Source organism: Lissotriton helveticus, chromosome 1_2 (assembly GCF_964261635.1).
Source record: "Lissotriton helveticus chromosome 1_2, aLisHel1.1, whole genome shotgun sequence".
Classification (NCBI taxonomy): Eukaryota; Metazoa; Chordata; class Amphibia; order Caudata; family Salamandridae; genus Lissotriton; species Lissotriton helveticus.
The window spans coordinates 282,162,601-282,174,748 of NC_136058.1; the positions used below are offsets into that span (position 1 = coordinate 282,162,601).

Genomic DNA, 12,148 nt, shown 5'->3' on the forward strand with positions numbered 1-12,148 from the left:
GGTTTTTCGTAGGGAACAAACACTATCAGTACACAGTGCTACCCTTCGGTCTCAAGTCCGCACCACGAGTCTTCACCAAATGCATGGCAGTGGTGGCGGCTTTTCTTCACAAGAAGGGGCTCTTCATCTACCCGTACCTGGACGACTGGCTCCTGAAAGGTCCATCTCCAGTGCAGGTAAAACACGATCTACATCTGTGTCTACTCCAGTTGCACAGGCTCGGACTTCATGTGAACCTGGAGAAGTCAGTCCAGCGGCCTACTCAATCAATCCACTACCTAGGCTCCGTTCTGGACACAAACGTGGGAAAAGCGTTTCCTTCGGAGGAGAGACTTTTTTCCATGAGCCAGAAATGTGGAATCCTGCTGAACTCTCGGCTTCCAACAGCCCGACAAGTAGCATCCCTGCTAGGTTCCATGGCGTCCTGCATCTTTCTCATCCCAAACGCCAGGCTGAGAATGTGTCCTCTACAGCAGGCTCTGGAGGATCAATGGGACCAGGCGACAGATCTTTGGGAGGATCGCATCAAACTCTCCCAAGCGACAAAAGACGCCATCAAATGGTGGACACGGAGAAAGAATCTGCTGGTGGGGGTTTGGTTTCACCAGCCTCTTCCAAACCAGTCGATAGTGACGGATGCCTCTCTGCAGGGTTGGGGAGCGCATATGGGTCCGCTTCAGATTCAAGGCCTGTGGTCTGCGCAGGAGCAGACATACCACATCAATATGCTGGAACTCAGAGCGGTATTCCTGGCTCTCAAAGCTTTTTTACCAGCGATAGAGTCCAACTCAGTCCTAGTTCAAACGGACAACACGACCAACATGTTCTATCTGAACAAACAAGGAGGCACAAGGTCTCGCCCTCTGTCTCGAGAGGCTCAGGCAATCTGGCATTGGCTCCTCTCTCGAGGCCTCACGATAGTGGCGGTGCACCTTTCAGGCGAGTTGAACGTAAAAGCAGACGCACTCAGCAGGCACTTCGAAGATCAGCCAGACTGGGTGCTAAACGACGAAGTAGTGGAAGAGCTTTTTCGTTGCTGGGGTCGTCCAGCCATAGATTTGTTTGCAGACGACGACAAACTCCAAATGCCACGCCTTCGCGTCCAGGTTCCACCGACCAGGGACTCAGGGGAATGCTCTGCTGATGGATTGGTCAGGGGCATTCGCTTACGCGTTTCCTCCCCTGGCTCTGATTCCGAGAGTAGTTTCCAAGCTCTGCAGGTCGAACATGGAAATTATCCTGATAGCTCCGGATTGGCCTTGGCAGTGGTGGTACCCGGATCTTCTACATCTGTCTGTGTGTCCACACAGACGACTTCCTTGCAGGCCGGACCTGTTGAGCAAGATGAACAGGAGGATAATGCATCCCAACCTCCCATCATTGAACCTAACAGCATGGCTCCTGAGGTCCTGCAATATGGACATTTGAACTTGCCTCCTGAGTGCATGAACATTTTAAAGGAGGCTAAGAGACCTTCCACGAGAGCGTCCTATGCGTTTAAGTGGAAGCGGTTTTTCCTATGGTGTAGGGATCATCACCTTGATCCGACTAAAGGACAGGAGGACGTCATATTGCCATACCTCCTTTCCCTAGCTACGGCTGGTTTAAAATACGCTTCTATTAGAGTGCATTTGTCAGCCATAGTAGCATACAGAAAATCACCAGATCAGGTGTCTTTCTTTCAGGTTCCAGTGGTTAAGGACTTCCTCCAGGGGTTGAAGAAAGTGTATCCCCCTGTGCGAAATCCTTCTCCTCCATGGGAATTAAACCTGGTGCTATCCAGGTTAATGTCACCACCTTTTGAGCCCATCCACAAGGCCTCTTTGCAACATCTCTCTTGGAAGGCGGCCTTTTTGGTGGCGATTACCTCTGCTCGCAGAGTCAGCGAGATTCAAGCTCTCTGTGCAAAAGAACCATACACTATCTTTCATCACAATAGGGTAGTCTTAAGGGCTCATCCAGCTTTCTTACCTAAAGTCATCTCTGATTTTCATATAAATCAGTCCATTTCCCTTCCGTCATTTTTTCCAAATCCTACGACCCCAGCCGAGCGGTCACTTCACTCCTTAGATCTGAAGAGTGCTCAAGTTCTATTTGGAAATGACCAAAGGGATTAGGAAAACGGATCAACTGTTTGTGAACTATGGTTCAATGCGAACAGGTTTTCCAGCGGCCAAGAGGTCCATCGCGAGATGGATTGTCTCTTGCATTAAATTTGCTTATCAGCTTGCAGGCAAGCCTTTGTTGCAGTCACCCAAAGCGCATTCCACTAGAGGGAAGGCCGCTACAGTAGCCTTCTTGCACGACATTCCAATGTCGGAGATATGCAAGGCTGCGACTTGGAAATCAGTTCATACCTTTACGAGACATTACTGTCTCGAGTCTGATTCCAGGGCCGATACTCAAGTAGGACAAGCCTCTTTGAGGAATCTATTTGGGTAGCCTACGGCCTATACGAGCTTAGTTTTTTCTAGGCTTAATATGGTTTATTACTGTATTGTTACTCCTTTGCCCGCAGGGAGATGAGGTGAGGCTCGCTATTCTATTCTAATGCTTATGACTATTGATGAGGATCCCCTGGAAGAGAAGGATTAGTTACTTACCTGTAATCCTAGTTCTCTTCCAGGGGTATCCTCATCAAAGTCATAAGCAACCCTCCCGCCTCCCCGGGCAAAGGACATTCTTGAATAAGGAGATATTGTTAACCTATTTGTTATTGGGTTTATTTTCAGTCTCCGAAAAGAACTGACCTAACTGTCACCCCTGAGGCATGATGGGATACTGGGGGTCATGAGTGCCTTAAAGGCACGGTGTCAGTTTATTGCTATGCAGCTACAGGTTAGCTTTTCAGTCTTTTTAGACTGTGTGTTTGCAATGCAGCCTGGGAGCTTTCTATGCTTCCAGTGAGTTATAAGAATTTCTACTGCTTTCTGAGCATTAAAACAATTTCTAAACAAACTTTTTTGTTGTTTGTCATGTTTCTAATGCTTATTATTATACATGTATGGTGGAAATTCTACACAGCATATTTCAGCTCTGTTTTTATTAGGCTGCTATTGCATGATATATATATATATATATATATATATATATATATATATATATATATATATATATAATATTTATATATATTATTTATATATATATGAGTGTATATATATATGTGGGGCACATATAATATAGTGTTTCCGGGGTCCCGCACATGGGCGGGAATATTCTAATGCTTATGACTTTGATGAGGATACTCCTGGAAGAGAACTAGGATTACAGGTAAGTAACTAATCCTTCCCTGCTCACTGCTAATCTCGTCCCATAATGCTTTGCACGGCCTTTGGTTGGGATTGTATTTTTGCTCCTAACTGCTTGGGGTGGTCCTAAGAGGATAGGGCCACCACTGAATCGTTCAGCATTATATGCTCTTTGTGTTGAAGGCATCTGCTTGGTCCTCCCCCTAGGTTGGGGGAACTCCAAAATCATCACCTCTCTCGTTGCCTATTTTTCATTTTCAAAGTTCACTTTTGTGAATTGATTATATGCTTTTTAGCGTGTAAAGTTGCTTTATCAAAGCATTTATGGGTGCAGTTTAGTAGCTGACTCCGCTATGTGGAGGTACGGAGTTTTTGCCTGAATTCTGTGTTTTTAATTGGATGTGTAGTTGACAAATCTCCGCAAACTCTGCTAGCAGAGTGGAGTTCATTGCCCAGGCCTACAAAAATGGAGGGAGGGAGGGGACTCCTACTATAAAGAAAAAATTCTAGACCCAACTACTAAATAGCGGAATAATGCACAGCATGTGAATCCAGAAGTTTCTAAAAGCTGCAGAACTAGTCCTACGGGTAAGTAGCCATTTCGTTATACCACGAGGAATCTTCTGCTTTGGTTAGCTTGAATCCCTCCATACCTCGCTTGTAGATATATAGCACTCTGAATGATTATGGCTTGTCTTCTCAAGTAACACATCCTGTCTGTCTTTTCTTCCAGGACTCGTACACGATGCCCCTCACGTCGATCCAGTGCTGGCATGTACACTGTGAGGAATGCTGGCTCCGCACTCTGGTGAGGGAACACTTGATTTCTTAGTCTGGTCCTTATTTGTGTTTTGGGACAACCTGGAAGAAGTGTTTGGGAAGCAGATGTTTTGAAACATGTGTTTGTGTGGCTGTCCTGCTCCAATTAAATTATTTTCCAGTTAAATATATTTCAATCCGTTATTTTTGTGTTAACTGCTTTTTGCCTATATTTACCAGCTCCAGACTGGTGTTGCAGCAGTCTGGAGCCATTTGAAACCAGCTTGGGCTTCAGACTTTGAATTTGTCGCTCTCTTTTGTTGTCTTAATTATTAGTAGTTAACTATGAACTGCTGGGAACACCTCGTTTGGAAGAAGGCCGCATAGGGGTTTTCAGGACCAGCTGTGCAGCAGACACTGACATAACTGTATTCAGAATGTGGCACTGAGAAAAAGAGCGGGTTCATGCACTGAAGAGGAGGCTAAGATGGAACTGCCTTGGGAGAACACAGTAATGGCACACTGTATTAATAGTAGAGTATAGTAGGTTATCATTGAGGTGCAGTCCAAGCGCAGGAGTAATGCAGGGGATTGGTTGGATGTGGAAGGTGTAAATTTGCAGGATGTTGCAAACTGCTGGAAGTACAACTTTGAAATAGCGTCTTACATGTTCATATGATGTGGTTGGCTTGTAGGCCTCAGAAACATGCAGTAGTTGGGCTCCATTGACTGGCAGTGGGTTGACCATGGCCTGTGAGGCTTGTTACCAGTGTTCATCTCAAATCCTAGCCTCGGGCCTCCGTTTGTGCACTGCTAGTAGCACCTCTTATGCACCACAACAAAGAATAAATAGTAGTAAAATGAGGCCTTTTTACGGGTGACCTCAGCAGAATGCTAGTCTGGCAATGCCACTGGTTGATGTCTTCGAGGAGGTAGAAAAGGGTTTGTTTGCATATTTCAACCAATCCAACCCGTTGCAAGGGCGCTATAAAGAGAAAGGTAGTTGCTTTCTAGTGACCAAATGGATTGTCCTTACAAATAAGTTAGCCATAAAACTGTAGTGATGACCCTACAAGTGTAAGGAAAAGAGTAAAAGGAAGGGGTCCGGCCCCGAGCCGCGCGCGCTGTCTGGCCCACTATGTATAGCTTCCCCAAGTAGGCACATCAAGGCGGCGCGGGTCTAACTGCAAACAGTGCCCTCCATTCTTCAGTGTTTTGTTCGATTTCATGAGCCTCGTCTTCCCTTCTCCAAGCTGTCGGTGCACCTGGCCCACCAAGGAGCACTGCCATCTCCCGCTTCCCCCAGTTTATATTGGAGGACCCCCTTAATCTAGTGCCTCTACCGCAACAACCACCTGTGTATAGTGTCGGCCGTTCCGCCGTTCGTTCGTCAGCGCTGAACCCTGCTTTTAAGATGCCGCTTCTAGCTCCTGGTGTCTGCCTTTCCTCTCTGGTGTGAGGGGCTTCGCATCCAGCCCCTTCCCTCCACGCAGTCTCCAGTCGCAGCTGGCCACTGCCGGGCAGGGGCGGCCACCGCTTTCCAGCTCACACGTCACCGTCTTGGCTCATTTGCCGCTTCCTCTCGGGCTGAGGCCGCGCCGATCCCTCGTTAACGAAGGCCCGGGGACAGGCGGGGTGTGGACCCCGCCAGCCGCACCGAGAGTTGGCACTCGTGCCGGGAAGCAATTAATAAGGGCCCTCTCATCTGTTCCCCAGCCCGGCACTTTATTACTGGCGAGGCTTTTGCACTGCTCCCACTTTTAAAGGGCTGAAATGCAGCGTGCCTGGCCGTGGCTTGTTACTAATGGAACCATTAAAACGGAGCCCGGGGCCGCTGTAAAGGCCTGGAATACCCTGCTGCTTTTGTGTCCCGATCAAAGTCCCTGTGTAATCTTGTTAAGGCGAGTGTTTCCTCCACAGGCTCGCCCCGCAGCCCCCACTTTCTTTCCTCCCCATTTATAAATGTAATGACTTGCACATAGCAGCTGGCCGCGGCGCTTTAATAACTTTCCAAATCTGCATTGTTCCAATTAAGGTATCTCTTCTCTCCCTCCACGAACAGAGGTATTTGTTCTTTTAACAAGCCCGAGAGCTGTGGGAGAGCGTGTTTAATAATCGCGGCCGCGTCTCCCTGAAAGTATGAGTGCACGCCACAGCCCCCACCAGCCGCCTTCCGGGCACAGGTTGGGTGGAGCGAACGCCAGCGCGTTCCTTCGTTCCCCCGGCATTGTGTTCCTCAATAAACAATTTGTTTAAGTTTAATGGAAGCAACGGGGAAGAGAATTGTACTGGCAACTCGGGCTTTTACAGCAGGCACATGAAAGCACACTCAGACACCCAGGGGAACGGCTTGAGGCAGGTGTGACTTACTGTAAAACATTGTGTTTTATATTTGTATTTCAAGGGAACAGTTTAGTGATGCCAGCTGGCAGGTGTTGGCGTTATGCGGAGTCCCGCTTCCGGCCCTGGTCCTTGTGCGCACTTTGCGTGCACGTACACGTGAAAAGCTCCTAAGCACCCCTGTGGACTCCCAGGAAGGGGGTCTGTCTGCACCCGCTGCAAATGGAACCTGCACACGACAACAGAGTCGGCGGAGGACAGAAAGGGCTCCCACTGTGCATAGTTGATATTATCCGTCCTTAGGATTGTGCCCAAAGAGACGTGGAATCAGCCTTTGCCATGGTGTGTGAGATGGGGTAGAGCGGAGTCTGCCAGGCCCTGATGCTGATGCGGTTTACTTATGGGTGCTTATAAGTGTAGATTCCTCACCTTTGGACTATCCAGGCGCCAGACTGGATCTGGATTTTTTCAAGGAACTGCTCTTGTGTGCCAGTGGGGGATGCTGTCAAACTCTAGTAGACTCCTACTGCCTCTGGAAGAAATGGCACGGAGTCTCATGTCTCCACGGCCTTTAAGCCGGGCTGCGACTCTCGGAAGCAGGTGCTGGTCACAGATCCACACAACGTGTGCCTGCGGTGTCTAGGTTATTATTATTATTATTATTATTATTGGGACATTTGTAGAGCGCTGCGTTACGCACACCGGCGTGTCCACGCGCTAAAAGGAGAGGCAGCGAGCAGGGAGCACAGAGCAAAGCGGACACTTATTTAGAGTAGAGGAATGTTTTCAGTTTTGCTCGGAACCTAGCTTCCTCCGGTTCCAAGCGCAGGTCCACTGGTAGTTTATTCCAGTTACTTGCCGCTAGGCATCTGAAGGACCTTCCTCCCATGCGTGCTTTCTTAACTCTGGGGATCCTCAGTAGACCACCCCCAGCGGATCTAAGCGCTCGTGTTGGATGATACACTTCGATCAGTTTGTTCAAAGGGTCGGGCGCCCTGCCATTCAAAATTCGATGACAAGTGCAGAGGGCTTTATATTCCACTCTTCTCCTCACGGGGAGCCAATGTAGCTTCTGGAGGGCCGCCTTAGAAGGCGCCCTTTTGGGCAGCCTGAGAATCAAACGAGCTGCCGCATTCTGCAGCACTGGTCATGTATTGAAGTATCTGACATACGCTCCATGATGTGTACTGGAAGGCAATCATGAAGCATGAAGTCAAACTTTAAATTGCAGGACAAAAAGCAGGGCAGATTGTACTCGAAACATCGGCTCACCTCCAAGTCGGGGGCCGTGCCTGTACCGATTCCAGATCTCGCTCCAAGTGATCTGATCATCAAAGTTCGACTTGTGCCGTTAGCGAGCACTCGTCTCCCTCTCGCCACTTGCACACACAGGTGAAACAGCAACAATTTAAAGCTGCGACTCTGCAGCTTTCGTTCAACTCCAAGCCCATCCCATGGTTGGTCCCGGCATGCGTCGAACCTTTGAGACCATCATTGACCCTGTAGCAGATGGCGTTCATAGAGGTCATGCTGCAGATTTTTAATGCAGTGTCAGCTAGGACCCTTAGTTCTACTTCCCCTGGCACTGACTGACCCGTTTGGTCCCTATAAGCAACACAAGTCCTGATTGATCTGGCTCTGACTTCGACTCCAGCGTTGCCTGCCCAGGATTCGCGCTCTGTGCCAACTTCCAATACGAAGCCATCATCCGCTCGCATGAGGCCCATGTCTCACTAAGAGATGGCCAAAGCGCAGCCTCCATTCTTGGATGATACCCAGCCTCTTCCTCGTTGCCAGTACTACCGGATGCTGGTGGCTCTGTACAGCTGTGATTGTGATGTACTTGAAGGCTCCGAAATGTTTCATATAATAGACAACTTACTGCCTTTTATTATACTGATGCTGAGCTATGTATGAATGTATAAAATGTGACCTCGCCAAACAGCTCTCAGAGAAAAGTGCCTCTTTTGGGGTTGTTTTCTGCAGGTAAGTACAAGAACTATATCAATAACTGCCAACTGAGAGAAAAGCACAAACCTATTTGTGGACATTTGCCTACTCAGCCTGAGCCCTTGTTACCACTAAATGGGGTTTTAAGAGACTCTCTTGTGGCATCATGGACAAACCCCTGTACAGCTCCCTCGTCATTTGCTCAATAACTAGCAACATAGACCAGCCAATGGAGAGTCGGTCTTTCTGACTCGGCACCCAGCTTCTGAGAGCTTGGTGGTCCAATCTTTCACAAGTAAGGTCATCCTTAATGTATTCTCTTGTGCATCGTAGATATTTACGTGTTTTTAATATTCTGTAGTTCGAGCACCATTTATTGTAGGAAATGGCAGGGGTTAATCAAGGGAAGAATGTGGAGCTGCCAGTCAGGCCACGGGTCCTGTTTATGCGGCACACTTGGTGCTAATTCCAACCACTGGGGACACTGTTCCTAAGGCAGGGTACGAAAGTTAACCATGTGCCCTAAAAGAGAAAGAGAGAGTGAAAGAAGAGAAGGACACCTAGGTTAAAGTGGACCCACTAACCAAGGGGAAGAACAAGTCTAGTTGCCCCCACACACCCTGAAGGGGTGTTCATGTTAATGTTAATGTTCATGAATGGAAAACCTCCTTCCTAAGGGGTAGGGTGCCTCCATAAAGTCTCATTCCCTGCATCTAGCAATAAATGATGCCTGTAAGTTCACTCTCTTCTCATTCTTAGAAACACAGCTTCGTTTTTCTCAGGCTGCAGGTTAGATTGCACAGAAGTACTGTTCAAGGCAGAATTGCAAATAAAATGTTGTTAAACCTAAAAAATGTTTTCCTAAGTGGGTGTGTAGATACTAGCCTTATTTTAAGTTATTTAACGTTTCAAGATATCAGATCTCTGCACATTTAAACTAAGAAGAAACATTTATAAGAAAGTATCATTGACGTCTGCCTGAGATTTAGTGATTCAGTTCGACAATGACATAAGCATTTCTTTATTTTGTAAAATGCCTTGGCATATGTCGGTGGTTTTTCTTTCTAGGCCATGACACAAGCTGGTTTGCTATAATTATTTTATCTGCAAAAAAAACTTTAATTACTCCATAAATGGCTCATTCTGCGCTCCTTGTGGATGACTGTATCTAAATACATTTGTGTTAACAATGGCAGTTAAAAAAATGTATCTAGTTGTGGTGTGCTCAGGGCGGCCCTGGATGAATGAGGTGACCGAGGTTCCTGTGCCCTAGAAACTGACCATCAGGCGATCACTGGTCTTATTTGTGGATTTTCTGATCAAATTTATTTAGTGCAGTTTTGCCGCAGAAGTCCATATTCCCCCATAGGGGCACCTTCTGACCACTTTGTTTTTGTCGTTTCAGGGTGCAAAGAAGCTGTGCCCCCAATGCAACACCATCACATCCCCTGGGGACCTGCGGCGCATTTACTTATGAAAGACGCAGGGGGCGTTGTGGCCGGACCCGTGGAACAAGCCCCCCATCTCTCACTTCCGGAGACTGAGTGGCTGCTCTGCAGAGGAGGGACGGGAGGGCACAACCTTTCCAGACAATGTTATACCTGAAAGGACTCAAGTGAGCAGCGCGTGACAATGGGACAGGAGCGTGCCGGGACTAACCGGTACAAAGAAGAGGGCAAATGAACCCTCGGCTTCACAATCTTCCACTTCTTTGGGAGCCGTCGTGGAGACGTTTGTGCAAACACATGCTGCGTGTGACCCCGGAACCGCTATCCCGACTTCCGGCCTGTGATTGTTTACATCTCAAAACCTGCCAACGCTGGAGTGTCTGAAGGAGGAGCACCAATGCCGCCCTCGGCTTCTGCATCACCACGGACAGTGCCACAGTCCTGGGGGTGGGAAGGACGGTACCATCCCACCGGACCGGGGGATAGTCAGTAACCTGTAACTGTGTTGTCTTCTTTTCTTGCGATCGTCTCGTGAACTAAGAAAGAGAAAAGGACACGTAAAGACAAGTGTATAAACGAAGCACATGTGATATAAATTATATATGTTTACAATGTTGTGTATAAATGGAATAGACTCTTGAAAACTACATACTAATCCGTGGCATTGTTGTTCTCTGATTGCATTTTTTTTTATTTTGTTAAGAATTTTATTGAAAGACAACCTTCCAAAATGAAAAGCCGAGAACATTACATGCATTTTTCTCAGTTCTGCGATTGTTTTCACATTAGGAAAGGGGAAAAACGAAAGGAAATAAACGAACGTGTATATATGTTATATATACATATAATAATATAAATGGTTTAATGTTATACCGTGTATTTTTCTTCATTCCAGCCAGCAGCTAAGTACATATTCTTTTCAGGACAGGGTGACTGAAGCAGGAATGTTTTTTATGAGCTGTTGCTAGGGGAGTACTCAGTCACCCGATTCTAAAAAGGAAGACAATTGCTTTTTAATTTCTCCTTTGAAAAGGGTTCATAGTATCATGACTGGCTGCGAGATAACAACATGTTGAAAAGTGCAAGTTCACCCAAATGAGGTATATTGGAGCTGAATAGCAGATGTTTATTGTTACCCAACTCATTTCATCGACCTCGGATGGATGAAAGGCTGAGTGGACCCGCCTGGATTTGAACCTGTGACCATGAGGTCGAACACAAGCCCCTGCAGTGGATGCATTAGTCCACGGAGCCACCAAACCCAGATGAGATAAGTTCTTAATAACCATAAAATCTGTTCTCACTTGATTATCGGACTCGTCCAGAGCAAGTCAGACTCCTGAAACTGCCAACTTGTTGGCCTTCCTCTGTACTCCTACCTTCCACCAGAAAAAGTACTGCACTCTGCCATGAGAACTCTTTATAACCTTCATGACCTCACTCTAGCCTCTGCCATCACCAAATTAGCGGACTCTCCTAAAAAAAAAAGGGCAACTTGCATAATCCTTTATTGCGGATAATGAATGATACACCACCGACTACTGACCTCAAAGGCCACCAGAACGTGCCTTCTTGGAACCTTCGCTTGACTAACCTACATGTATTTGTTATCCCTGAACCTCGCTGTGCTGCCTACTGTTCAGCTCATTCACACTACCAGGTCCATACTACTGGAAATAACGGTTAGCTTCGTGCCTTCTCCTCTTTCTGCTTTAAAAACTTCCTTTCAGACTCCTCTACTAGTGCTCGAAAGTGGCCACAATTCTTAGGAACTCATTCTTGCAGCTGGCTGCACTCACGTGCACCCCGTAATGTGCGTATGGCACGTTGTCTAGCCTGTGTGTTGTCCTCCAGTAAACATCCAGGATGAAGACACAATCTACTGTACCCCCACTATATGTGCCTTTCTGTGCTGTGCGTGACACTTTTTGTGGGCACGGAGTGTCTCTTTCCAGATATGTAAATGTCCACTTAAAAAAATGTAAGAAACGGGCTCAGGGTGCCAGGCCGTCCTGTTAACATTAAAAGTAGATTTCCTTGGGCAGTGCACATGACCAGCCCGTCAATGCCAAAGCATGCGGTTGGTTGGCTTAACATGTTGGTGATGTCACGTGCCTGCTGGTGCTGTCAGACGTCACCTGGTGATTTCGCAGCCATTTTCTTTGTCATCCCAGTGCTATTAATAATAGAAGGGGCGTCCGTTAATAAAAAATGCTTGCCCTCAAAGTACTCGTGGTGCCCTCGGTTTGGAGAAGAGCCCCTCGGTCAGCCGCTCCTGGGTTTGCCCCTGAATTCGCACACTGGGGCCGATGTGGGTCCCAAGGTGCAGAATCCATTCTTCGTTGAGGTGGAGCCCCCGCTAGCCTCCTGCTAATGTCCCCCGCCGCCAGAGTGGAAATTAGC

General features: G+C 47.4%; 1 protein-coding gene across 7 annotated transcripts in view; it reads left to right on the plus strand.

The window, feature by feature from the left end:
* The window catches only part of RNF220 (ring finger protein 220), a 1,024,387-nt gene extending 1,013,772 nt beyond the window's left edge, over positions 1–10,615 (plus strand). For all 7 annotated transcript variants that reach the window (XM_078671729.1, XM_078671730.1, XM_078671731.1 and 4 more), the window contains 2 exons: positions 3,982–4,056; positions 9,703–10,615. In XM_078671729.1, the coding sequence (XP_078527855.1) occupies positions 3,982–4,056; positions 9,703–9,774 (147 nt within the window). In that variant the 3' untranslated portion in view covers positions 9,775–10,615. The remainder of the gene's footprint in view (positions 1–3,981; positions 4,057–9,702) is intronic.
* The last annotated feature ends 1,533 nt before the right edge of the window (positions 10,616–12,148 follow it).